At 52.8% G+C, this 27356-nt stretch overlaps 1 protein-coding gene across 1 annotated transcript; it reads left to right on the top strand.

Moving 5' to 3' along the window:
- The first annotated feature begins 1724 nt into the window (after positions 1-1724).
- UBAC1 (UBA domain containing 1) lies at positions 1725-27171 on the top strand. The gene is made up of 10 exons (XM_058524506.1): positions 1725-1991; positions 7362-7482; positions 8714-8787; positions 13329-13436; positions 14591-14693; positions 15068-15176; positions 15890-16109; positions 20501-20587; positions 21364-21502; positions 26563-27171. The coding sequence occupies exons 1-10, from the start codon at positions 1854-1856 to the stop codon at positions 26676-26678; spliced, it is 1215 nt and encodes a 404-aa protein (XP_058380489.1). The 5' UTR covers positions 1725-1853; the 3' UTR covers positions 26679-27171.
- The last annotated feature ends 185 nt before the right edge of the window (positions 27172-27356 follow it).

The following is a 27356-nucleotide window of genomic DNA, read 5'->3' on the forward strand; positions in this document are numbered from 1 at the left end:
ACTTCCCACTTGCCTCTGTCTTCACTGTCTTAGTTCATCCTCTGGAAGGATGCAGTAGCTTCTTGACTTCCTCTGACTTCCAGGCTGGCCCCGTCCTCCTCCCTACCCGGCCAGTCAGTCACCACCACGCGCACTGCAGCTCCCCACCGCCTCGCCACGAAGTCCAGTGCTTTGGTGGAGATTCCTCCCACCGCGCTCCACTTGGCCCCCTCTCCTCCCCTCCCCTCCCTTCCCTCTCCCCCGTCCCCTCCCTTCCCTCCTCACCTGCTTCCAGCAATGGTTCACATGCTGCCCGGAGCCTTTCCTACATCCTTCGCCCCCATTCTTCTCCACTCCTCCTCCTCAGCCCGCTGGTGTGGTTGTGTCCCATAAGCTCTCCTGGTACTACCCCCACTCCCGGCCCTGCTTGCCCGGGGTCTCCTGGCCGGTGAAAGCCTGTCTTCTTAACAGTCTGCACTTCTATCTCCTGCATAAGAACGCCCATTCTCAGGACTGCATCCTGGTCTCCGGCCTTAATCGTCACTCGTTTCAGTGAGTAGCAGAGGGTCTGGCTCATGGAGGCAATTAGTAAACGCTAGACTGGACAAACTGAATTCGGACGTGATCGGACGGATCACCGGGGGCAAGCGAGGACGCGTGTACAAAATGACGTGGAGAGTGAATGCCTGAGGGCGAAAGAAGCTGGGACCACCTCCCCATGTAACTGCCAGCCTCTGAGAACAAGAACTATGTTGTAATCACCTCTGCTCAGTAAAGGTTTTTGGAATGAATGAAATGCATGGGTGCGGTCAGTGACCTGGTCTCGGCCCCAACTGCAGCATTCATAGTCACCGCCCCGCAGGAGATGGGTGCACTGCGGCCCACAGGGCAGACTCCTTCCCTCCAGGTGCCCACCAGCCCCCTAACTGTCCATCAGCGGTTCTGCAGCCTGAGTGCTGGGCCCACCCCGGCGTCTCTGACACGCGAGGCTCGGGGTGCGGGGGAGAACCCGCGCTTCCAACAAGGTCCCAGGTCCCGCTGCCGCTGTCTGGGGACCGCACTTTGAGAAAGTGCTCCAGAGCAGCGCAGCACAAGGGAAACACAATAGCAGCCACATATACAGTTTAAAATTTCCATTGGCCGCCTCTTTAAAAAGTAAAAACCAACAGGTGAAATCAATTTCATTATATTTTACTTAATACGCCCAAATACATACACATTTACAATATATCCACACTATTATTTCAACATGTAATCAATATAAAAACATTATTAAGGCATTTTACATTCTTTTTTCCTCCTAATCCTGGGAGATCTGGTGTGTATTTTACGCTTAGCGCTCATCCGCAAACGTCTAGCAGCTCAACGGTTCCACGCGGCTAGCGGCCCCCAGCTGCCAAGCGCGGCAGGTGCGAGAGGAAGGAAGCGGCCAGAGAACTACACCTCCCGGCATGCTCCGGGCGCACCCCGCGACGCACATCCAGCGAGGCGCGGGAGCGAGGTGCCCACGGAGGAACCACATCTCCCGGCACGCTCCGGGCGCGCCCTGTGACGCACTTTCTGCGCCGCGACGGGAGCCAGGCGGCCGCGGAGGAACCACATCTCCCGGCATGCCCCGGGCGCGCCCTGTGAAGCACTTCCGGCGCGGCGGCGACAGCGCGCCCCCGGCGGCTCGGCGGCGGAGCGAGGCGACCGCTCAGGCCGCGGCGAGTGACGGGCGGCCGGCCAACGGGGCCGGGGCGGGGCGGCGGCGGCCAGCGAGGGAGCGCGCGGGCGGCCTGGCCCCGCCCCCGCCCCGCCCGCCTGCCCCGGTGACCTTCAGGGCCCGGGCGGCGGGCGCAGGCCCGGGCGGCGGCGGCGGCGGCGGCGGCGCGATGTTCGTGCAGGAGGAGAAGATCTTCACGGGCAAGGTGCTGCGGCTGCACATCTGCGCGTCCGACGGCGCCGAGTGGCTGGAGGAGGCGACCGAGGACAGCACGGTGGAGCAGCTCAAGGAGCGCTGCCTCAAGCACGTAAGGCCGGCCGCGCCCCGGCCCCTCCGTCGGCCCCTCCGTCCCTCCGTCCCCGCGCCGGGGCCGGGCAGCGCCTCTGCCTCCTCCCCCCACTCCGCACCCGGCGCTCCTGGACGCTGCTTCCCGCGCCCGACCCGGCCGAGCACTCTGCACTCCATCCTCTCCTTCACCTTCCACAGCCGCCCGCGGGGGAGGGCGGATCGGGAAACTGAGGCTCCGGGAGGCGAGGCCGCCGCTGGGAGCCGGGCTTCCTCCTGCACCCGCGCTTGTGCGTACCGGCTGTCGGGGTGAGGGTCTGGGTTTTTCAGCAGGCCCCCAGAGCTGGGAGTGAATGCCCGAGGAGGGAGATCCCTTCCCTTCCCTGCGGAGCCGGCTTCCGAGCTGTCTCCGGTTGGCCGGCGTGGGCGCCGGGACGGGCTCTGGCCCCCCGCCTCCGAGCTGGAATCCCCTAACACAGTGTCCCCGCGCCCCTGCTTCCCGCGGCCTGGAGGTTGATTCGGGGGGGAGGTCCGGGAGAGGGGCTCCTCCTGAGAGAGCCGCCGTTTAAAGTTTATTCACGTGAAATACTCCTCATCGAGTTAGTTTCTTAGGTCGTTGATTTTTGGAACTAGTTCTTGGTTTCCTCTCGGTAAACTTCTCGACTCTGTAAGGCGGGCTAAGGCTTCTGTGTGTCTGACTCTGGCTGCCTAAGGAAACTCTATACTTGGTGTGATGTAGAATTTGGGTTACAGGAGGCTGCGGTCTTTCAGTCCGTTAAGTTATATATTTATTGTGATAAGTTGGATATCTGTATTTGTGATAAGATGTTTTGTTAAAATAAAGCTAAGCGTCATCTCCCAGGATAAACTTCCAGTTATAATAACTACCTACAAATATTTTTGAGTCACTCCCGTGAGTGTGGTTCTGGGGAGTTCTGTAACTGTCTGGGGCAGGCCAGAGAGCGTTCTGGTTGTGAGAGCTGGATGTGAATAACGGTGCTGTCTTGGCCTCAGTGATACACATCGAGGAGGAGGGGGCTCTGGGCTCACTCACTGGAGGGGCAGGTATGTTTTGGCAGCCTTTTGTTTATCTTCTGACCTGGTTGGTGTGGTTTCGCTGTCTAGATAACCCTCAGTACAGCGCTGAGGTAGGAGGCAGGGGCTCCATGGACATCTAGACTGAGAGCCAGGCACTGCTGCTTGTCTAGTCTTGTATGTTTTTTAAAAGCCTCCCTGAGATGCTGTGTCCTCCCCCACCCAGGACGGGAGCTCCCCGAGGGCTGGGTTTGTATCCACACATCCAGCGCCAGAACTCACGTGTGGGTTAATTGAACAAATGGAAGCAGATTGCTGATCCAGAATTGCGTGGACGTGGCCTGTCACCTGCTGAGGCAGGCAGGGAGAAGTCAGTGGGTAAATTGGTGTGGCATTTTGAGTAACTCACTAATGGTACGGATTTACATAACTGCCATAATATTATTTTATGAAGAGAAACAGGAAATGAGAACTGTTTGATCCACAGATGCTTGCTAATGAATTTCAGGAGCACTTGGGGTTCATTAGGCAGCCTATTTTGATATGATGCTGATTATTATGTTCCCGATATTTATTATTCCAGTCGGTATTGAGATGTATTGTTTGGGATTTTTTCTGGGCATTATCCTACTTTAAATTGAGATTTCATTCCACTCTGCAGTCCCTCCAGGTGTGGAGGATCCAATCAGTAGGGGAGTTTCACACCCAAAGAGACAACATGAATTACAGGACTTGAGAGCCATCAGAAAGTATTCTCACCTCCAGGCCCATCCCGTTCTGTAGGCAGAGCGCTGCCTCTTGAGCCGTCAGACTGCATTAGTTAGGAAAGAGAATTCTCGAGTTGTGTGCTCGAATGTCCCCCTGGAAACCAGGCCCTGCTGCAGGCAGGGGGCAGGCGGATGTCAGCTCCTGCTCCTCCTCCCCAGGTCCCCCTGGTGTGTGCTAAGCTGGTGTCGTTTTTTTCCTTTCTCTTTCCCCTCTACCTTGAGGGGACACTGTGGGCTTCTTGCCCCACAGTCGGGGAGTGGGGAACGGGCAGAGTGAACCATCTGTGTAAGAGGAGATTAATGAGTTTAAGAAAGTTACATCTGTAACGTGGTGGGGTGTTTTCTGTATGGTAAGTGTTCGTGAAATTGCCAGTAGGGAACATGATACCTGCTGGTGTGACTTAACATTCTTAGATCACGTAAAGGCGAATCTTCAAATGACAGCTTCCACCTGGTGTAAGAGGAGCCACTTCTGCGCTCCTCTGGGGAAGAAGCAGGCGCAGTCGCTGTCAGAGGCTCCCTGCTCCTGCAGCTGGGCCTTGTCGGGCTTGTTGCTGCCACACCCTAGCGTGCTCAGACGCTTCTGCTGAGTACAGAGAGACACGTGAAGCCCTTGCGCTTAGCAGGGGTGACTCATGCTTTTGTCTTGCTCCTGGCATGCTCTTGATGCGCTGCGATGAGTTCGGTGTTTTCAGGAACCGTATGAGGATTGTTTTGGAAAATCGTGTTTCATAGACTATATTCTGAACTTGTCAAATCAACTAGCCTGCAAATTTTAGAATTAGAAGAAGCATTCCCAGTATTTCTGGGAGCAGAGCCAGTGTTGAATTCAAGGCAAATGGGGGAGTGTTCTCTGTTCTGTCCTAAATGGTAAAAGTGAATCTTATATTGGCTGAATTCCACCTTTGCCCCACTAGCCTTGCCAGGTTTGTGGGCATGGCTGACGGCCCCCAAAGCCTTCATGATCCTTTTTTCCTGTTTTCAGTGTTAGATCGCCAAAAATTCTAGTTACCCTTTTTTTTTTTGCTGAGGAAGAATCACTCTGAGCTAACATCTCTGCCAATCTTCTCGTTTTGTATATGAGCTGCTGCCACAGCATGGCTGCCGAGTGGTATAGGTCTGCACCCGGGAACTGAACCCAGGCCACTGAAGTGGAGCATGCCGAACTTACCCACTAGACCACAGGGCTGGCCTCCTCTGCAAATTCTACTTACTCTTTTTTATTTTATTTTATTTATTTATTTTTTTTATAATTTTATTTATTTATTTATTTTTTCCCCCAAAGCCCCAGTAGATAGTTGTATGTCATAGCTGTACATCCTTCTAGTTGTTGTATGTGGGACGCGGCCTCAGCATGGCCGGAGAAGCGGTGCGTCGGTGCGCACCCAGGATCCGAACCCAGGCCGCCAGCAGCGGAGCGCGAGCACTTAACCGCTAAGCCACGGGGCTGGCCCTATTTTATTTTTTTAATTTTTATTTTTTTGTGAGGAAGATCAGCCCTGAGCTAACACCCATGCCAATCCTCCTCTTTTTTGCTGAGGAAGACCAGCCCTGAGCTAACATCTATTGCCAGTCTTCCTCCTTTTTTTTTCCCTTTTTCTCCCCAAAGCCCCAGTAGATAGTTGTATGTCATAGCTGCACATCCTTCTAGTTGCTGTATGTGGGACGTGGCCTCAGCATGGCCAGAGAAGCGGTGCATTGGTGCGCGCCTGGGATCTGAACCCAGGCCGCCAGTAGTGGAGCACGCACTTAACCGCTAAGCCACGGGGCCGGCCCCTACTTACTCTTAAAATGCAGGTGTTGCGAGGTGAAGCAGGTGCTTAGATTTTTTTCTTCTGGTAAGCAGTGTGCGTGCTGGGTGTCTTGGAGCCTCCGTGGCAGAGGGAGGTGGTGAGAAAGCTTCCACTGGGGCCTGCCGAGCTGCTGGAGAGGGAGGAAGGCCATGAGGACGCTGGCACTGGAGCCTTGAGGTGGGCACATCCCGAATGCTGCCATGGCTCCCTCCAGCCTGGCCGGTGCTCCCACCCACGGGCTGAGCCAGGGCACAGGTGTTCAGAGAGCACCCAGTGAGCCGTCTGCCCTGCTGCTGCTTCCCTGACCCTCAGTTAATTCCACGTCTAGCCTTGGAAGTGAACAGGAGCAAGGAGACAGTTACCTCTCCCTTCTGAGTTGAAGCGTCTGTGGATCCTGTCCAAGGTGTTCAGGTGACACCCCACTCCCCTCACCCCAGGTTCTGGCTCCGGGGGAGGGGCCGCAGTTGATTAGGTGGGCGCTGTTGTCTGGTGTGACGTGTGCGTAGGGTTGTATAGGGCACGGGTGCCGAAGCGGACAGAAGGGTGACGTTGTGCAGTTGGTGAGGGCAGGTGAGCATGCTCGGCCCATGAACGCGCAGGCACAGTGTGCCCCCTGAATCTCCCCACCCAGGCATCAGTGTTTGCTGGCTCTTCACAGAATGGTAAGCTGCTTGGCGATCAGAAAGCCATGTCCAAGCAAAGGAAGGCAGCACCCCGTCATCCGGTGACGGGGGCTCGGGCTCCCTTCTAGAGGGGGACGTCAGTAGCTGTTGAGGTGGGTGCCCCTCGGGTGGGGGAGAGCAGCCTTGAGGAGTGTGCGTGGGGGGCGCACTGCTGGTTCAGTCCTGTCCCTCCTCGCTGCCTCGCGTGCCTTACATGCGTGGCTGAAGACGCAGTGCGCCCCGCTATGGTCTCGGGTTTCCAGGGCCCGGGTCAGTGAGACAAAACTGTGTGCCATTCGGTCGCCCTCGAGCTCCCAGGAGGGGCCCCGCCTGGGGCGTCTGGAGCTGGCTTTGGGGTCTCTGTGGCTGTTGCTTGGTGGGCTGGGGGCCGAGCTGAGGCCAGTCATGTCTTCTCGGGGCTTCGTGGGCGTTTAAAGGACCAGGTCCCTGTCGGTCTCTGTGGCCGAGCCTTCTCTCTTTGCTGTCTCTTGGCTTCCTTTCGTGTGTCTGTGGAAAAAAGAAAAACAAGTGCGCAGATCACACCTAGATCTTTGGATTTTTAGGAAACAGCGGGCCTGCTCTTTTCATTTTTAAATTACTCGCCAGGACCGGCCTGTGGCTTAGCGGTTAAGTGCGCGTGCTCCGCTGCTGACAGCCCGGGTTCGGATCCCTGGTGCGCACCAACGCACCGCTTCTCCGGCCGTGCTGAGGCCGCGTCCCATATACAGCAACTAGAAGGATGTGCAGCTATGACATACAACTATCTACGGGAGCTTTGGGGGGAAAATAAATAAAAAAATTATTAAAAAAAAAAATTACTCGCCAGACCTTTCCAGACTAAGGAAGCCATTCAGGTTGTTACTGACTTCAGCAGGGTGTTTTATGTCAGAGCCATGACCCTGTTTCAGGAGTGCTTAGTGGGTTGGGGGACAGTTGCTCCCCTCCGGGATTCGTGTTGTGACATTTCACTTGGCTTCTGCCATTGATAGGAATTCTTTGATTTCATCTATTCCTTAATTTCTTAGCTACTAAGAAAAACCAGTAAATTCCTGGTGGGCTGGGGGTGTCAGGTTTTGTATTATTAGTATTACCATTCGTTTATTTCTTGTTTTGAAATAAATGGTTTTTCCTCTAGTGTACTCACGGGAGCTTAGAAGACCCCAAGAGTGTGACCCATCACAAATTAATCCATGCTGCATCCGAGAGGGTGCTGAGTGACACCAAGACCATCTTGGAGGAGTGCATCCAAGACAAAGGTAAGGGGCCTCCGGGCAGCGGTGGGGGCAGTGCAGGGCAGGGGCCCCAGAGGCGGAGGTGCCTCATCGTGGACGTCTGTGTTGTGGGCTGGATCTGAGCAGAAAAAGCGGGTCAGCTGACATGGTTTTGTTTTCCTTTATTAAAGCAAAGTGTGTGGGCCGGCCCCGTGGCTTAGTGGTTAAGTGCGCGTGCTCCGCTACTGGCGGCCGGGTTCGGATCCCGGGCGGGCACCGACGCACCGCTTCTCCGGCCATGCTGAGGCCGCGTCCCACATACAGCAACTAGAAGGATCTGCAACTATGACATACAACTATCTTGGGGCTTTGGGGGGAAAAAAAACGAGGAGGATTGGCAATAGATGTTAGCTCAGAGCCGGTCTTTCTCAGCAAAAAGAGGAGGATTGGCATGGATGTTAGCTCAGGGCTGATCTTCCTCACAAAAAAAAAAAAAAAGCAAAGTGTGCATTATGGAATATTTGTGGAAAACAGCAGAAACCGAAGTTGAACAAATAGCATCCATCTGAGAAACCAAATGTGAACTAGATTTTTAGTTTTGTTTCAGAGCAAAACCAAGGTCTCCGAGCTGCTGCAGGTTTGGTGTTGGGCTGGGAAGTTTAGTTGTGGTGGGGGTCCTGGGTGTGCTAGAAGGTGGTCGTAGAATCCGCACATCCGTTTAGTCCCTCAGAGTTTTGTGTCTGGAGGGGCTTGGGGAGAAAACCTGAGTTTTCTATATGTCATTCAAAGGATGATTTTAATTCTGGGATTCCCTTAAACAATACTTCAAAAATATTGGAAGTAGTGTGTACAGACCTCCGTTGAGTGTGAGGGTCGAGCCCAGAACAAGGTGGGAGCTGACCGGCATTGTGGACGGTGGTATGACCACACCCCAGGGCTTCAGCTCTGCCGGTGAAGACCGAACTCTCTGACCTCACAGACTTTCAGAAGTGAGAACGTTGAAATGAGAACATTTGCACAGTTGTCAGGGCTGGGCTGTGTGTGCCTCCTGGGCCACCAGTCACCTCTGGTGACCCACAGCTGGGTCCTTGCAGGCCCGGGAGCCTGTGTGTGAGCAGGGGCATACAGGCATGAGGACTGAGAGAAGGGGGCAGCTGGGGTAGGAGGCACCCGAGGGCACCCCTGCCTCGCTGCCCTTTGGTCATGTAGCTCCTTTTATGCCATTTTATGGATGTGAAATGGTAACCAGCTTGATAGACATACTTTTTTTTTCTAGATGTCTTGTTGTTGATAAAAAAACGTGCTCCCTCTCCACTTCCTAAGATGGCTGATGTCTCAGCAGAAGAAAAGGTAGGTTTCAAAGTTTGGCGTTGGAGATCTTTGTTAGTAAAAGTCTCCCATATTTAAGACTGTTAAAAAGAAGCGTCTGTCTGCTGGTTCGCAGACCCAGCACGGTCCCATAGTTACAGGAGACGAGGTGTCTAGGGGTGTTCTGTCGTGGCTAAGACCGTTCACCCCCGCCTTTCCTGGCTGCTGGTCATGCGTCCGGGAACCTGGCCCCGAGCCTTTCGGGCTGGAGAGGCAAGTGCAGCACCATCTCAAGGTGGGGCTTAACTCCTGAGCTGCCGTCCCTCCTCTCCTCAAGCAAGTCCTGACAGAATGAGGTCAGAGGTCGCTAAAGACCACCCCACAAGACCAGGAATATGAGTGCAGAGGGATGACGGCACAGTGCGCCCCTCGCCTGGAGTGTCGGCTTCACTGATTCCCAGGGAGCCCGGCTGCCTGTCCTGTCTGGCTCTTTCGGACAGAGTTGGGTGTCCCCCAGAGTTTGCGTTTGTCTGCGTCTTCCCGCTGATGCAGGTGCCTTAGGGAAACCGTGCAGTTTGTTGTTTGTGTAGTGGCTGCCCGGAAGCGGGTCTTCAGAAAGCTCACCTCACCGTGGAGGGTTGTCTGTAAGTGGCCTCTTTCTGCCCTTACACTAGGTCCCAGGCTTGCACCCAGGTGCAGAGCAGTGCTGCTGTCATAAAGGGGCAGCCACATTAATGTCACAGTTTTTTCTCTACTTATGTCAAGAGGGTAGAGTTTCCTGCCCATGCTTTGAAATGCTAGGGAGAGTATCTGCCCGAGAGAAAGCAGGCCAAATCCTGGGCCTGGGCCATGGGCCTGATGGCGGAACGAGCTATTTTAGGGTATCTTCTTGGACAAGTGGTGAGGGAGGAGTGCCTTTAGGCTTCGTTGCCATCTTATCTGCAGCTGCACCTCGCCACAGCGCGGACACACACACAGGCGCGCCGCTCACCCAATCTCTAGCAGCCAGACCTGGGCCTGCCTCCCTCCGCCTGTGCCCAAGTCAGGCCACTTCTGAGAACTGCGGGCGGGTGGGTCGCAGCTCTCAAGTTACAGTTATATAAATGCGGGTTCCCTCCACCACCACAGCTCCTGAAACTTGCAGGGTGCCTTGCAGGGTGCCACGTGGGCCTTGCTGGCTCCGCTGCTCACCTTTTGTCTGCACGTATGTGCAAAATGAAACATTATAAGATGTTAATGCCTGTTTTTGTGAAATATTATTACTTTTTAAGTGAAAGTAACACATGTATTTTAAAAGCCAAATACTGCTACAAATCTTTTAATAAAAATCAGCCTCCTGGGGCCAGCCCCGTGGCTTAGCGGTTGGATGCGCGTGCTCCGCTGCTGGCGGCCCGGGTTCGGATCCCAGGCGCGCACCGACGCACTGCTTGTCAGGCGATGCTGAGGCGGCGTCCCACGTGCAGCAACTAGAAGGATGTGTAACTATGACATACAACTATTTACTGGGGCTTTGGGGAGAAAAAGGGGAAAAGAGGAGGATTGGCAATAGATGTTAGCTCAGGGCCAGTCTTCCTCAGCAAAAAAAAAAAAAAGAGGAGGATTGGCATGGACGTTAGCTCAGGGCTGGTCTTCCTCACACACACACACAAAAAAAATCAGCCTCCTATCCTGCCTGAGTAGTACACCATAAAGGCAGCCTTGCGTAACTCTTTTACCTGTTTCTTCGGTAATTCTTTCTGATTTCTAAACAACATGCATATTGTTATTTCTTGGAGTATCCATTTCAGACTCTTCTGGCTTGTTAATGATCTGTGTATAGCCGCTCCCCCCAGCCTTCCCTCCCTCTCCCCTCCCATGACTGTTAGATTGTGATGTTGGCTGAAGAAGAGTTCAGTTTCCGTTAGTAGTATCACATATGTGTTGCTTTTGGCTGTGAGCAGAGTGTACTAAGATTATCTATCCTTGTTTTATACAACTTTGTTTTTTTTTTTTTAATTTTTTCCATTTTTTTTAACCATTGTATTTTTTTTTTTTAATTTTATTTATTGCCCCCCCAAAGCCCCAGTACGTAGTTGTATGTCATAGCTGCACATCCTTCTAGTTGCTGTATGTGGGACGTGGCCTCAGCATGGCCGGAGAAGCGGTGCATCGGTGCACACCCGGGATCTGAATCCGGGCCGCCAGCAGCGGAGCGCACGCACCTAACCACTAAGCCACGGGGCTGGCCCACAACTTTGTTTTTCCTGGAGTCAGTAATTACCTCATCGTTTTGTTTGTTTTTGATTGGCTTATTGCTGATTTTTTCGATTTCTTCACCAGAACTGATAAACCCCTCTGAAAGCAGGGTCACGTGTAAGAGGCATCTGCCAGTTCCCACTTTCCTGGAGACATCCCTCCAGCTCCTCAGGGCATGTCCTTCTGCATCCGTTGCCTTCAGGCCTGTTGCGCAGCCTGGGCGTCCCCGCCCATCTCCCATGGCAGAACATTCTAAATCTTCTCAGTCTGTGTGCGTTTCCTGTTGCCACAGACTTACCAGCTGTAAACAGCACTAGGCCCACAGGTCTGTAGCCGCAGTGTGGGTGGGCTCAGCTGGGTCCTGCGCCCAGGGTCTTGGATTTGGAATCAAGGTCTGCGTTCCCTCTGGAGGCTCTGGGGAGGGATCTGCTTCGGGCTCTCTCAGGGTCCAGAACCCCATTCCTGCAGTTGAAGGGTGGGGGGCCTGTTTTCTTGCTGGCTGCTCCTGGGGGCCACCACATCTGCAGCGCCAGCAACAGAGTTTCTCCTGTGTTGAATCCCTCTTGCTTTGAGTGTCTAGCCAGAAAGAGGCCCATCCTTTTCAAGGGCTGGCCTGATTGGGTCAGGCCTACCAAGAGTCATGTCCTTTTCTTAAAGTTGGCTGTACCATGTGACCAGGCCCTCACCCCACAGTGGAGTCCATCCTGCTCATGGCCCAGGGATTGTGCAGGATGACTGCTGCGGGCAGGATCTCGGGGCACCTCTGCCTTCTGCCTCCTGCAGAATGGAGTGTCTTGCTCTTGACTTGTCCCCTTGGTTTGGGGAGCCTGACTTCCTCCAGCACCTGGGAGGGGACGTGAATCTGGAGGCCCCACTTTGCAGCATTCAGTGGCTGGGAGTGAGTGCCAGCTGTGTGCCATGCAGGATGAAGGCATTGTCCCCATCTCCAGGGTTTTTCCAAGGTTGGCTCGTTCCCGTTTCCCTGTCCGTGGTCCGTTTCCTCTTCCCTCCACCTGGGATCGTTCAGGGTCCCTTGACGCCCTTTAGAGTTCGGAATTCGGTGGTTTGCTTTGGTGCCGGTCTTCCCTTCACAGTGCCAATCTGGAGAGTCATGGATTTTAGTTCTGGAAGTTTTTCTGGATTGTTCTTGGACAATTTCCTCCCCTCGTTTTCTCTTTTCTCTATCTGGCACTCCCGTTCGTTGGACGAGGACCTGCTTTCTGAGAGATTCCCTTGACTTTGTCTTCTGGCCATTCTATGGCCTTTTTCATCTGGCTGTAATATTTTTAAGTTTCCCATTTGGATCCTTGTTCTCAGATGGTCTTCTGTAGCATCCTGTTGTCTGTCTCTGAGTGTTGTGTAACTGTGTGTTCTGGTTTTTAAGTGCTCTTCTCTCCCTGCCTTGTCTCTTTCCCTCTTGCTTCTTTATTTCTCCCAGTTTTATTTTGGTCTCTGGGGGAGGCTTTCCTCACATTCCTGGTGCTTCTTGGCTGTCCGTCCCTGTCAGAGGCACCAGGATGCTCACTGGCCATGCTCTGTGCCCGGGGGTTTGTGCCCGCTGGTGGCTTCATTGTAGGACCCCTCCCGCCCCTTGGCTGGGTCTCGTTGTTGAGGGTTAGGATAGTCCTCTTTCCCTTTGCTGAGCCCGGGTCCCTGGCTCGTGGCTTCTCGATTTTGCTTTCTCCATGTGGTTGCTGGCTGAGCAGGGTGGTGGAGCCCCACTGTTGGTGCCTACAACTCACTCCCGACCCGGTACCGCTGACGCCTCCCCTCCCAGGGGCTGCAGAGTGGCCTGGCCCGGCTTCTGCTCAGGTGTCTGCTCCGCACGCTCCTGGCCTTCGCACTCGTGGCTCTGCTGACCCCTGTCTGTTTTCTGTCTCTAAGAGTGCGTTGCCGTCTTTCCCGGTTTTGTTTCCTCCGCCATCGTTCTTGTTCTTGGAAGTTCTACCAAGTTTTTTCCTTTACTGTCGTGTCGGGCAGGTTCCAGAAGGAGCAAAAGGTGAGTGCGTGTTTCCAGCTGGGCTTAGCAGGCGGCCCGTGTGGTTCCCCTGAGGTCAGCCTCGCCCCGCCCAGCAGCAGTCCCATTTGATATCTGGGTTCTCCTGTTGTGCACTGCCATGCTCTACTTACGGCAGGCAGAGAGTGTGTCCTGAGCATCACATCCAGTCTTCCGTCCCTGAGGGAGGACGTGTACAGAACCCTCCCAGCTCGTCGAGGAGTGTCCCGCTCCAGTTCCTGGAGGAAATGGATTCTTTCCCTGGATAGAGTTCTGTTTACTCATCGTACATAATCCTGCCTTTTATTGCTCTTATATTCATTTCTGACTTTCTCATTACTTTCCTGTGCAGAAGAAGCAAGACCAGAAAGCCCCAGACAGAGATGCTATATTCCGAGCAACTGCCAACCTGCCCTCCTACAATATGGACCGGGCCGTGGTCCAGACCAACATGAGAGACGTGAGTGCTCGGCTGCAGGGCCGTGGGCATGGTCGTCGAGGCTGCATTGGGCCCTGAGAAGTTCCTGAAGAGCACCTGGGGAGCTGAGAGAGGGGTGCAGGCCCCTGGGTCCTATGTGCAGCTTTCCCACAAACCAACATTATTTTGAAATAAAAAGTTTAAAAAGACATCTGAAGGCAGGACTGAAAGGTAGATGCTATTGGTAAAATGTTAGAGCTTGGCCCTGAGTTTGGCAAAAACGTTTAGCTAGAAATGTGGACTCTTAGTGACTTTGGATTGGGAAGTTCAAAGGTAAAAGAGCAGAGTGTTTCCATGCCCTGGTGAGCCAGCCCAGGACTCGGTGCCCGTGCTGCACAGGCTGGGAGAGAAGGGCAGCCTCTGCTTGCTTGATGCCCATCTAATTGGACAGCACTGCCCCAGCCCTGGCTTATTTTAGCCACAGGCCACTCTCAGGGTCTCTTCCAGAGAGTTCCGTATTGACCAGGGCGTAGAACTCTGGCACGCCTGTCTCTCCCGGCCTGTGTAGTGTTTGCCCTGCTGTGGTGCCTCTCACAGGAGGTCTGAGGCTTGTTGTGGGCGGGAGGGGACAGCTGACCCCCAGTCTCATCCCTTGTACTGGGCGCCAGTCTGTGGGGGTGTCTGACGCCTTCCCAGCAGCCTCTCCTTTCTGTTGAGGTGAACTGGCTGCAGCAGATGAGGTTCCTGCCACTCTTTCAGCCAGGTGGGAGTTTGAGACCCATGTCTGGGGAGCCCACCAAATCAGTCTGCTTTTTCTTCAGCGACGCCAAGGAAGGGCTCTTAGCTTACTTAGTAACTAGTGGGCTGGACACTTTCCTCATTGGCTGAAGGGCTGAGTGATGTCCCCAGATGTTTTCCTCTCTGTGTCACTAGCCGTGAGGCCGTGTGCACAGCGCACCTGTGGCAATGAGAGCCTCTCTCCTTCCCACCTCTGCCCAGGCCCTCCTGAGATGCAGTGTTTCTCTTCTCATCTCACCCCTCTTCTTCCTCAGCTGATCTTGACATTCTTGAATGAAAAGCAGTGTGGTTTTGACTCACAGATCTGGAGTTTTAGGACAGGGGAGTGTAGTTACAGATCCAAGGGGATTTGTTGGGCACTGGGAGAAATGAGATCCTTTTTTTGTGTGTTACTGCAGTTCCAGACAGAACTCCGGAAAATCTTGGTGTCTCTCATTGAGGTGGCACAAAAGTTGCTGGCGCTGAACCCTGACGCTGTCGAATTGTTTAAGAAGGCAAATGGTACGAGTGAGCCCCAGGTAGATTGCACGACCTGCATTCAGCCCCGCTGGTCACCCTGCCTCAGAGAAGGCGTCAGCTCCCTCCTGCAGCTCACTGCCCCCATGGCCCTCAGCGGGAGCCTGGAGAAGTTCAGAATTCGTTGTATTTCTGCTTTCAGTTGTCATGGGGTCGGTGAACTGCTTATACCCTTATTCCTTGTTCATATGTGTGAGAGCTGACGGTTGTAGCTCAGGTTTTCTGAGGTTTAAGAGAATTGTCACAAGTGTTTGGTGCTCAGATGAGGCGCTTGAGCTCCAGGGGGGCCCAGGGACGCACCCCTCCCATGGGCCGGGCCCTGCCTGGAGCCCTCACAGGCCGCCATCTCTCACCTGCAGCCATGCTGGATGAAGACGAGGATGAGCAAGTGGATGAAGCAGCTCTGCGGCAACTCACCGAGATGGGCTTTCCCGAGAACAGAGCCGTGAAGGCCCTTCGGCTGAACCAGTACGTCCGGGGCCGCCTTCCCTTGCGCAGACGCTGTGGGGCTGGGTCTTATGGGGCTCCCCGTGGAGGACATCTTTCCACCCCAAACTCTTGATTGAATCGTTTCTAACGTGTAAGTTTTTAAAGAGGTGCCTTAAGCGCATGTCCTGGAAATAACTTGATTGGGCATCTCAAAATATTTCAAGACAGTTTGAAATCGATTCAGTCTTCCTGGGAACTGACACGTAGTGATTGTTCTGTAAACAAACCCTCACTGGCCTGTTGTTTTACAGGAACTGAGATTGAAGGCTCTTCGTAGCAGGGACACTGATGACCCCAGGGTGCATGCGGTGTCGCCTTCAGTGGTCTTCTGCAGATTCTTGTTTTAACACTTGCCTCTGCGTTCAGATCTAAAATAAATGATCTGCAAACCAAAGGATAGTTAGTGGGCTCTGTTCTTTTTTGCTTTGGACCTGAGCTCTCGTGTGTACCTCATGGGTTTGGTTCCCTTTGCTTAGCCAGTGAGTTTCTGTGTTCTGGTCAGGGTGTTGGGGTAGTTTGGGGCAAGAGCCAGAGCTTCAGACCCACCCGTATTAAGACTGTCATGACGAGGGGTCACCAGCTAATGCTAGAGAAGTCATTAGAATCGGAGAGACTTGCCCTGGGTGTACAGGGAGTAAAGGCCCTCATTAATTGGCCTGGGAGGTTGGAAAGAGTCTCTCGTTACCTTTCAGCATGTCAGTACCTCAAGCCATGGAGTGGTTAATTGAGCATGCGGAGGACCCAACCATAGACACACCTCTTCCAGGCCAAGCCTCGCCAGGAGTGGCGGGGGCCGAGGCCGCCTCCGAGGCTGCTGCCGGGACTAGCTCGGGAGACGAGGAGCCCAGAGATGAGCTAACGGAGATCTTCAAGAGGATCCGGAGGAAAAGAGAGTTTCGGGCTGACGCTCGGGTATGTTATTGGACCTGGGTCCAGGCAGGTGGGGTTGCCCTTTCTCCTCTTGAGGCCACACTGTACGAGGGAGCTAGAGCCCCACCGCTGCCATGAACTGAGCCGGCCCTGCCTGGAGAGGAAAGCTGGGGGGAGTGTATAGACAGGCCTGGGGCCAGACTTGAGTTCCCAAGTTCAGTCGTAAGTTATCCTCACTTGAATCCAGGCGGCTGTGTTTCCCGTGAATGGTGAGTTGACATGCCTATTGTCTCCTGAAAAACTCACATTAGGTTCCTGTTGGTATACAACTGTCCTTGAGCCGTGGGCTTGGGTGGGGCGCTGCCCGGAGCCTAGAGGGCCATGCGCTGTGTGGGATTGCCTTGGGAATCTGCGGGGGCAGTCAGGCTGCTGACCGTCCTGTAGCCGTGGCGTCTGTGGGATTTCAGGACTGAGGTGTGGGGAGTCTCGCTGTGCTCGGCCAGCTGACAGTAGTGTGCACTCGTATGGGTACCTCTCTGTCAGCTCGTTTTTCATGCTTTTGCATCTCCCTATTCTTTCTTCAATGCTCTGTTCTTTTATTAGGGTTGTAATTTCTTCTTGGACGTTTTTCATCATTTTAAGTGTGCTACGTTTCCTTTCAGATAATAGATCTGTTAGCTCAGGCGTTAGGGCTCGGATTTTCCGTGTCCCCCTTCAGCTTGTGGCACGGTTTTCTCAGGTGTGATGTTGCACGGTTTTCTCAGGTGTGACGTTCCATCGTGGGCTCACCTGTGCCTTGTGTTCTCTGGGGACCTTGTGTAGCTGGGTTGTGGGATGCCCACCTGGGGTGATCCTGAGCTTTCTTCTGCGGGGTTGAGCGGGACCTCCAGCCAGGGGCCGGTCTTCATATTACCCATCCAGGCAGGGCTCCTGGCCACGCACGTAGTGTAGCCCTGTGGCTCCGGGTTTGATCTCTGCTGTGCAGGGGCAGTGCTTTTTCCCAGCTCCTCTTCTCTCTGGGGGTGCAGACCTTTTCAGGGTCCTGGCTTTAAGCTCCAGCTCCCCACCTCGTATGGACCCAAGGTCCACGTCCTGTCAGTGTGTGGACATTAGTCCCCATCCCCCAGGCCCTGATAATGCCTCCCACCCCTCCCAGGGCACACCCTCTTATTGGGCTGGTTTGCTATGCCGCCTTGTTTTGTCACTTGGGGATGTAACTTTCTTCGGGGTTCAGCTATGCATTTAAAAATATTTGTTTTATTTTAGTCCAGTGTTTCTGGGTTTAGAAGGAAGTGTGTCTCATTATCTTAGTCTCCCAGGGAGCCAAATCCATGTGTGGTACTGGAACTCTGGGTGGGTCCCCTGTGCTCTGCCGTCAGACCCCTGCTCCCTTATGGGGTCCTCAGTGGTCCCGTCAGGCCCCTGCTCCCTTATGGGGTCCTGAGTGGTCCCGTCAGGCCCCTACTCCCTTATGGGGTCGTGAGTGGTCCCATCAGGCCCGTGCTCCGTTATGGGGTCCTGTGTGGTCCCGTCTGCCACTGGTTAGTTCATGGTTTTTGTTGCCTCTGAACCCTTTCTGTTCAGGTGCCATTGGTAACAGTCTTAATGTCCTTGATTTCCCAAGATTTGTGTCTATTGCCCTTTTAGCTCTTTGTGGCAGAAATGTCCCATAGATGTCTTCTCTTATAACAGTGGTTATAAAAGGTTGTCGAGGGGCCAGCCCCGTGGCTTAGCGGTTAAGTGCACGCGCTCCACTGCTGGCGGCCCGGGTTCGGATCCCGGGTGTGCACTGACGCACTGCTTCTCCGACCATGATGAGGCCGTGTCCCCCATACAGCAACTATAAAGACGTGCAACTATGACATACAACTATCTACTGGGGCTTTGGGGGAAAAAAAAAAGGAGGAGGATTGGCAATAGATGTTAGCTCAGAGCCGGTCTTCCTCAGCAAAAAGAGGAGGATTACCATGGATGTTAGCTCAGGGCTGATTTTCCAAATAAATGAATGAATGAATGAATGAATGAATAAATAAATAAAATAATAATAATAAAAAAAAAAAGGTTGTCCAGGCTCTGGGGCCAGGGCATCAGCCCTCCTCCCTTTTGATCCTGTGCCAGTGAGGAGAATAGTCCCATGAGGACTGAAATGTTAGCTTAGTTCCTGAGAAGACTGGTTTGGAGAGCAAGGCTTGGACTTGAGACTCAAACGGACTTTTTGCTGCCCCCTCTCCCCTCGCCTCTCCCTCCCTTCCCATCTGTGGAGGGATGAGGAATGTGCAGTGTGCAGAGCCAGCAGAGCCCGACCTCTTGTAGAGCTGCCTGTGAGAAGGTCTTTCCTCAGAGGCTGGGAAGAAGGGCAGGGGGAGTGTCCCCAGGCATCACCGCTTGGAAGAACTGGGGTATCATTTCCTCAGCCAAGATAGAAATGAGGAGAGAAGAGAGTTTTTATTGAAAATAACAGAAAAGGCCATCCTACCCTTGAACTTAGCAGTAGATTCTGGGCAGTTTTATATGGCTCTGGGATCAAACTATTGCACGGTGGGTGGTTCTCCCAGCATTCATTGGTGGGTCCCCAAGTTAGGCCGTGGCCTGGGAACACGGATGGAATAGGGTGTAGGTAGACAGTACTGACCTGTAATGCACTGGACAGTTGGGCTCCAGTTAAGCATCTTTCCTGATTACCACCCCAGCTGCCTTCCTTTCTCTTGGGTTCTCTTTGAAACATCTGACAGTCCAGTCCAGGCTGATGGCACTTTGACAGTGGACATCCCGCAGAGGTGTGGTGTCTCGTGAAATCAGAGGGTGCTTGGGGAACTGTGCCAGTTGCCGTGCAGCACTGACACCCAAGGGCCTGGCAGGATTAGATCAGTTAACAATGGTGGAGACCTTGGAAAGAAAGAAGACATTAGGGACTTCAAAAGAGTGTGATTTGACCTTCAAAGAATTAAGAGGAGGGGCCCAGCCCTGTGGCTAAGTAGTTAAAGTTCCTTGTGCTCCGTTTTGGTGGCCCAGGTTCAAGGGTTTGGATTCCAGGTGCAAACCTACTTCACTCACCAGCCACGCTATGGCAGTGTCCCACATACAGAAAAATAGAGGAAGATTGGCACAGATGTTAGCTCAGGGCGAATCTTCCTCAGCAAAAATAAAAAAAAGAATTAGGAGCAGCCCTTGAAAATTTGATGAAACATCTTTTTTGCAAAATTGACCCTTTTAAAGATTGTACAATACAAGTCAAGAATAAAGGATGTATTGTCTTATTATATGATCTTTGTCCTGAAAACGTACATCCCCTCCAAAAAACATTGAACATTGGGTCATTATTCCCTCCAGGAATTAGCTTAAATTTTATTAAATATAAGATGTTTAAAATTAATTTTAGGGCCGGCCCCGTGGCTTAGCGGTTAAGTGCACGCGCTCTGCTGCTGGCGGCCCAGGTTCAGATCCCGGGCGCGCACTGACGCACCGCTTCTCTGGCCGTGCTGGGGCCGCGTCCCACATGCAGCAACTGGAAGGATGTGCAACTGTGACATACAACTGTCTACTGGGGCTTTGGGGGAAAAATAAATAAATAAAATTTAAAAAAAAATTAATTTTAGTTTCATTGTTTGAAAGATAAAATCTGAAGAAAATCCCCCCTTTTTTTTCGCTGAGGAAGATTTTCCCTGAGCTAACGTCTGTTGCCAGTCTTCCTCTATTTTGTATGTGAGCCACTGTCACAGCATGGCCACTGATAGACGAGTGGTGTAGGTCCATGCCCGGGAACCGAACCTGGGCCACTGAAGTGGAGCACGTCGAACTTAACCACTAGGCAACTGGGGTTGGCCCTAAAAAAATCCCCTTTGTTCACAAATTACTGTGATATCTTTGTCTCCGCTTTGGTTAGAGTTCAGCTGCAGTGAGTTTGGCCTACCCCAGCCTCTTGGTGAGTGAGCCTCTCAGCTCTGGTCTGCGGCTCCTGGACATGGCCGCCTGCAACCCTGATGCTGCCTGGTCTCGCCAAGTGCAGGCTGGCCTTCCACCTCCCTGGCTTTAGTCCCTCTGTTGTCCATAAAACCAAGAAGTGAGGGACCAGCCCAAAGCTCTGCTTTGGCAGCCCTGGTTCAGTTCCCATGTGTGGACCTACACCACTCGTTGGCAGCCATGCTGTGGTGGCGACCGGTGTACAAAAAAGAGGAAGATTGGCAACAGATGTTAGCTCAGGGTGACTCTTCCTCAGCAAAAAAAAAAAAAAAAAAAAAAGCCAAGAAGTGTTCAGTAAAGCTGTAAGGATGCAGAACTTGAAATAGAAAATCCTGTGGTATTATTTTAAGTTGCCCTCTGGTAAGATGCTGTTGATGAAACGCGGCTTAACTCCACAGGAGGGCCTGGCTCCTTGGGTTTGCTGCTGTGCTGTCAGCGAGCGGCAGTAAATGGTCTGTGGGCTTCTCCTTTAGGCCGTCATTTCCCTGATGGAGATGGGATTCGACGAGAAGGAGGTGATCGACGCCCTCAGAGTGAACAACAACCAGCAGAATGCCGCCGTGAGTATCCGTCCCTGTCCTGGCTCTCGCCTCGGTGCTGGGACGGGTGTGGGGAACCCTCTGTGTGTCTGCTTCCTGCCCCGTGCAGCCAGTTATTTCCATTTCAAAGTGAAGCAGTAGGGTAGATGGTTCAAATGGTATAAAATTCTTTAAATACTGAGAAAATTCTGGGTTTTGCCTTTCTGAAAAACTACATATTCCGTGGGTGAGTGTAATTTGTTTACTTTGTTCAGCTAATCCTAAGATTGATTCGTGTTCTGTGAACACATGCCAGCTGCAGGCTGAGAGCTGCCTGGGGAGGGGCTTGGTGGGCCGACAGCACCGTCCACTTGGGGACGGTAGGGTCGATGGCTCGCACGAACGAGACAGACACGGGCGTCCGTGTGCCAGGCTTTTCCGGACTCACTGGGTAGCTGGTAGGAGCTCAGTCGTGCCTGGGGTTACTTCCCGGAGCAGAGCTCTGGTCTCGTGTGCATTCCCTAGTTCTGCCAGCACTCAGGGTGGTCCTGCGGGCCCCCGTTCCGTGAGCCGAGAAGTCGCTGCCATTAAACTGAATCACCGAAGTGCCAGGACCTGCTAGAAAGCAGGCCGGCACTTCTCACCCTCTGCCGGCCTGTCCTAACATGCACAGACCCAAGTCCAGCGGGTGTGTTTAGGTGTTAGGTCCCTTAAGTTAGCGCAGCCTGGGGCTGACCGGGAGCGCTCGGCCTCAGTGCCCCACTTGGATGGCGGGTCTGGAAGGAACTAACAGCCACTTGCTGCTCTTGCGTTCGCAGTGCGAGTGGCTGCTGGGAGACCGGAAGCCCTCTCCCGAGGAGCTGGACAAGGGCATCGACCCCAACAGTCCTCTCTTTCAAGCCATCCTGGATAACCCAGTTGTGCAGCTGGGCCTGACCAACCCTAAAACGTTGCTAGGTACGTGCCTTCTTTACACTTACTCAGGTGGGCCGAGCCCGTAACGCCAGATATTACTGAGTGACGTTGCCGTCGGCGTGCCTCGTAGCTCTCCCTCTGTGCACGTCAACTTCCTCCAGGGCAGCTCCTGCCTGAGTCATGGGCCAGCCTGAATCAGGTTCTGCTTGTGGTATGACAGCCTCCTATGCGGGTGACTCCACACGAGCTTTGAAAAACCAGTTAGAGTGGATTATCCAGGTCCAGGAGAGTGTGGACAGCAGCCAGCAGGTTAGGACTGTGTGAGGAGAAGGGGTTGATGATTTTTGCTCTTGCTAGCTGTAGGAGACTTCTTTGGTGTTTGTTTTGACTGTGAAATATAATAGACACACTAAAGTGTATATATGTTTTGTAACTTTAAAGAATAATAATAAAACTAATAACCGTGTCCCTATCATTCAGCTTAAAGCAGTATTAAAAATAGCCTAGCGCATTCCAGGCCCCTGGAGCCTCTGGGCACCCTCCCTGCTGCTCCTGTGCTCCTCCCTCCAGAGACCAGACCCGAGTGTCTGTCATGTTTGTGCTGTCCCTGGGGGTGTAGCCGCACGTGCACGTGTCCCCCAACGCCCTGTCACTGGCTCCTGCCTCCGCGTGAGTGGATGGTGAACTGTAAGGACCTTGCTGAGTGACCGCACCACGGCTGGTCTCTGCTCTGCCGCCTGACAGTGCCGCGTTGTTCCTTGGTGCTGCGCCGCTCTGGGTGTGCCCGTGCCGTCCTGGTGCACGCAGGAGTGTGTCCAGGCCGGGTGCTTAGGGCCGGGCGTGCAGGGGCCCCGGCGTGTGCGTGTTGAGCCTGTTTTCCAGCAGGGGTGCACCTGTTCCCCAGCAGCGCTCAGGCCCCTTCCCCCCAGGAGCAGCGGCACCAGCACGTCAGGTGGACACTGCCCCCTACAGGCACAGGTGCTTCTGCGTGCTCACCATCTCCCTGATCTTTAAGGCCAAGCTGCTTCCAGAAGTTTCGGCCTCTCATAGGCCCTCGGCCTCTGCTCTGAAAGGCCTCTGCTCATCTTCTGACCTCTTTCTCTAGTGGCTTGGTTTTTTCTTATTCATTGAGAAGGTTCTTCACATGTGCCGCCCACTGATCCTTTATCAGTTGTTTGTATCACGAATGTCATTTTTCAGTTTTTGGCTTCTTTATTGACTCACTTTGATGAACACAAGTCCTGTATTTTAATGTGGTTGAATGTGTCTTTCATTTATGACATGCATCCCTAAAAGAAAACCCTTAATCCCAAGGTCAGAAAGACATTCACCTTTATTTTTTCCAGAGATTTTAAAGTTTCGCCTTTCTTGTTGAGTCTGGAAGTGGGTGTGTGGTGTCAGGTGGAGAACTTTTCTCTTTGTACCAAATTCTAAGCTTGGATGACGTGTCTCACTGGGAGTTTATTTCTGTCCTTTGTGCCAGGTGCTTATCAGTCCCTCCACTCTGAAAGTGCAGCCCCTCTCCTGCTACCTGTGGACCCCAGGAGACTAATGCTTGCTGCCTCGGGGCCGTGCACAGACGCTTCCATAGGGTTTTCTTTGATACTTTACCATTGAGATTGCGATTTGCTGCAGGGTTTTTTTTTTTTTTTTTTTAATTTTTGAAGATATATTTGGTCAGATTAAGAAAGTTCCCTTTTTTGGGGCTGGCCCCGTGGCGCAAGCGGTTAAGTGCGCGCACTCCACTGCGGCGGCCCGGGGTTCAGTGGTTCGGATCCCGGGCGCACACCGAGGCACCGCTGGTCAAGCCACGCTGTGGTGGCGTCCCATATAAAGTGGAGGAAGATGGGCGTGGATGTTAGCCCAGGGCCAGTCTTCCTCAGCAAAAAGAGGAGGATTGGCAGATGTTAACACAGGGCCAGTCTTCCTCACACACAAAAAAAGAAAGTTCCGTTTTTCCTCCAGTTTAGATGCTAAGAGTTTTTTGTTGTGAAAGGCGGTCACTTTTACTGGATGCCTTTTCCTCATCTGTGGAGATGATTTTGTGGCTTTGCCTTTGCTGAGGTTGAGCCCTTCTTGCATTTCTGAAACCAACTACTCAGGGTGACCACTACCCGGTGTGCACTTGGCAGGGGCACCAGCGCCTGCAGCACAGCAGGCCCTTCACACTCGGGGCCCAGGGCACCTGGCTGTCGCCGTCCCGAGTTCTGCCCCGCAGGACCTCGGCCCTGCCCCGCTCGGCCCTGGTACCCGGCCTCCCTGCAGTGGAGAATCACCCCAGAGACTGACCCGTGTGCGCTGAGTCAAGGGCCCTGCGGGGCCTCTGCAGTTACACGTCTCTCCGGCTCGCATTCAGACATTTCTGATGGGATTGTTTTAAATGACCCTTACTGTTTTAGATGAAGTAAAATATTTGCATAGGAAATTTGGAAAATGCAGAAAAGAATGACGCAGCAAGCAGAAGTCACCTCTGATCCCCCCATTGGTGGGTTTCCTCCTGAGGGTCTGTGTGGCGATGCAGCCACACTGCAGTCCAGTTTTTTCACGTCACACTTGATGTGTCTTCTCTTGTGCTTACTGTTGTAACAACAAGAGCTTTCCATGGGTGCAGGTATTTGATTCTATAGATAGGCTGCAGATTATTTAACAGCACTCTTCCTCTGTTTCTGGTCACTTGAATTGGTTTTCATTTCGTTGCTTTTGGACCTCCTCCTGCGGTAACCAGCTTTGTGCCTGCTGCTTTGGGTGCAGCTTGTATTTCCTAAGGATGAGTAGCTGGAGTCAAATGAGCAAGCCAAAGAGTACGGGGTGTGTTAGACTCTTGACGATAAGCGTCTCGGCGGCCTGCTCTCGTGTGTCACCGCTGACGGTGCCTCCATCCCAGTGAACGGCTGCTGTGCGCTCCCCTAGCTGCTCCACGCACAGACCTGGTGACTTCCGCCCGTGGTCCCCTGTCATCAGTGACGTCGAGGACTCTCCTGCGGGCCACCTGCATCTCTTCTTGTCCTCTTGCCTGTGCGTGTCTGTCTGTGTGTCAGTGGTGGTGCTAATTCAGAGGTTTGCTAATAGCTCTTTATGTGTTAAGAGTATCTACCCTTTGTCTCATGTCGCAAACTTTATTTATTTATTTATTTATTTATTTATTTTGTGAGGAAGATCAGCCCTGAGCTAACATCCGTGCTAATCCTCCTCTTTTTGCTAAGGAAGACCGGCTCTGAGCTAACATCTATTGCCAGTCCTCCTCCTTTTTTTCTTCCCCAAAGCCCCAGTAGATAGTTGTATGTCATAGTTGCACATCCTTCTAGTTGCTGTATGTGGGACGCGGCCTCAGCACGGCCGGACAAGCGGTGAGTCGGTGCATGCCCGGGATCCGAACCCGGGCCGCCAGTAGCGGAGCGCGTGCACTTTAACCACTAAGCCACCAGGCCGACCCTATTTATTTTTTTTTGGTGAGGAAGATTCTCCCTGAGCCAACATCCGTGCCAGTCCTTCTGCACTTGGTATGTGAGTCACCGCTACAGCATGGCCAAAGAGTGGTGTAGGTCTGCGCCCAGGAACCAAACCTGAGAACCTGGACCGCTGAAGCAGAGTGCACCGAACTTAACCAGTATGCCACAGGGCCGGCCCCACGTGTTGCAAACTTTTTATTTGCCATTTCATTTGTATGGCTCGTTTTTTTAATTCACAAGCTAAGACATGCAGAAGAAAGTCCTTCGTTAGATAAATATTCATCTGTGTATTTTTCACGTTTAACTGCTCTTCTCATCTTTTATTCAGCTCTTTTCTCCTTCTGGAACTTATTTTGCTGTTTGCTGGAGGAAGCGGACGTGGGCTCCCAGCACATTTCTGGAACAGCCCTTCTGGAACAGTCACTAAGTCTGTGATGCTGCTGCACTTTGTTTTCCGTTGTCCTGTGTGCTCAGTTGTCTTTCTGGGTTCCCTTTCTGACATTGTAATCTAGTTTTCAGAGGGTTTTAATCGGGAGGACCGTGGTGATGGCTTAAGAGCTGGGAGGGTTGTCAGGTCGTCAGCATGGGTCCCTGAGTAGCTGTGAACTCCTTGAGTAATGAACCTAAGGAATGTGAAGCCTGAAAACGGGGGCCACTTTCACTGAGATGATTGAGCATGTGCTGCCATGACGAAGTCTAGTGTAAACCGTGCCCCCTGGGGTGCTCGTGGCCGCGTGTCTGGGGTTGGTGGTTAGCGTGCCCTGCATCAAGTCAGCCGGCGTTTGGATCGTAGAGCCTTCTGCTAGGAGGTATCTCTGTATTCTGGGGAAACAATTGTGTAAAACTGTTCAGAAAGTCAAAGTTTTCATTTTGAAGAACTGCTCAGTTACGTTTTTAATGGGCTAGTTTTTTTTATGTATGTGTGAGGAAGATCAGCCCTGAGCTAACATCCATGCTAATCCTCCTCTTTTTTTTTGCTAAGGAAGACCAGCTCTGAGCTAACATCTATTGCCAATCCTCCTCCTTTTTTTTTTCCCCAAAGCCCCAGTAGATAGCTGTATGTCAAAGTTGCATATCCTTCTAGTTGCTGTATGTGGGACACTGCCTCAGCATGGCCGGAGAAGCAGTGCCTCAGTGCGTGCCCAGGATCTGAACCCGGGCCGCCAGTAGCAGAGCGCACGCACTTAACTGCTAAGCCACGGGGCCGGCCCCCTGGGCTAGTTTTTTTAGAGGTCACTGCTTAATATTGAACGTTTTGATTTTTCCAATTAGACATTAAATTTGCAACAGTGTCTTTATATGTAAGTCTTTTATGCATCTGATTATTTTGTCAGGGAGGATTGGAAGTGGAATTACTGAGTCAGAGACTGTGACTATTTTTAAGATTCCTGATAGCTGTTGCCAAATCGCTTTCCAGAATGGGTGCACACACACAGCCATGCCACCCCGCCAGAAATGAAGACACTACCTTCTGATTTCAGATCTGCTGATTTCATAAGCAGATCAGACGTTATTGTTGGGTGGTCGTGTAGAGGGACTTCTGCGTGACCATTTTTATGAAGAAGCTGTTGAAAAGGAAAGTCCCTGCAGGGTGCCTGTTTGTGTTTGCCATGGGAGCCACCACTCAGTCAGCTTTGCTCTTTTTCCCCACAGCGTTTGAAGACATGCTTGAAAACCCGCTGAGCAGCACCCAGTGGATGAATGACCCAGAGACGGGGCCCGTCATGCTGCAGATCTCCAGGATCTTCCAGACCCTCAATCGCGCGTAGGCGTTGCTGGCGCCCTGCTCTGCTGCTCCAGCAGCCTGTCCCAGGAGGGCTGGGGCGGGTTCCAACGGAGGCTTCTTCTTCTTCCTTCTCAGCCAAGTCGTGGGAAGAGCGTGAAGACCCCTTGTTCCGCTGGGCTGGGGAGAGGAGAAGGGCCAGGCCGGGGGGACCCCGCCCTTAGAGCCCGGCCCTGACGGTCAGGCCCCCTGCTGTTCTCCTGCTTTGATCTTACTGCTTCAAGACGTCGGTGACAGCAGTGTGCAAGGCTGCTGTCCAGCCTCTGACAGTGTTTACAAACCGGGGGTCGCCACCCTCCACAGTTCATTTTGGGCTCTTGAAATGCTCCTTGAAGTGACCTGTAGGCATTGCTTGGAGAGTCCAGTTGTTATTTGAAAGAAGGCATGTTTCAATTCAAAGTGTTAACGTCAAACGTACTAATTTAAGTAGAGGAGTTCACAGATGAGTTTTCTTTAATCAATAAATCCCCTTTTCCTAGTTTCTGTGTTAATGTTATTTTAGTGCCAGAGAAGTTGCATGTGTGCTGGTGAGTGTTCGTGTTCTTGGTAAGTTAGCATGCTCGCCGCTTCATGGGGTGGTTGCTGCGGCCGCTTCAGCATTTGTTGGCAGAATCTCGAGTTTTGATTGGAGTTATAGGACCACACCATCCCCAGAGCAAGGCAT

This window comes from Diceros bicornis, chromosome 28 (assembly GCF_020826845.1).
Source record: "Diceros bicornis minor isolate mBicDic1 chromosome 28, mDicBic1.mat.cur, whole genome shotgun sequence".
NCBI lineage: Eukaryota > Metazoa > Chordata > Mammalia > Perissodactyla > Rhinocerotidae > Diceros > Diceros bicornis.

What these genes read in the sequence shown, in the direction of transcription:
- UBAC1 (XM_058524506.1), top strand. Translation starts at nt 1,854, where the DNA reads ATGTTCGTGCAGGAGGAGAAGATCTTCACGGGCAAGGTGCTGCGGCTG. An exon ending in ATGTCTCAGCAGAAGAAAAG is followed by an intron (nt 8,788 to 13,328) that starts GTAGGTTTCAAA and finishes TTTCCTGTGCAG; the next exon opens with AAGAAGCAAGACCAGAAAGC. An exon ending in TCCAGACCAACATGAGAGAC is followed by an intron (nt 13,437 to 14,590) that starts GTGAGTGCTCGG and finishes GTGTTACTGCAG; the next exon opens with TTCCAGACAGAACTCCGGAA.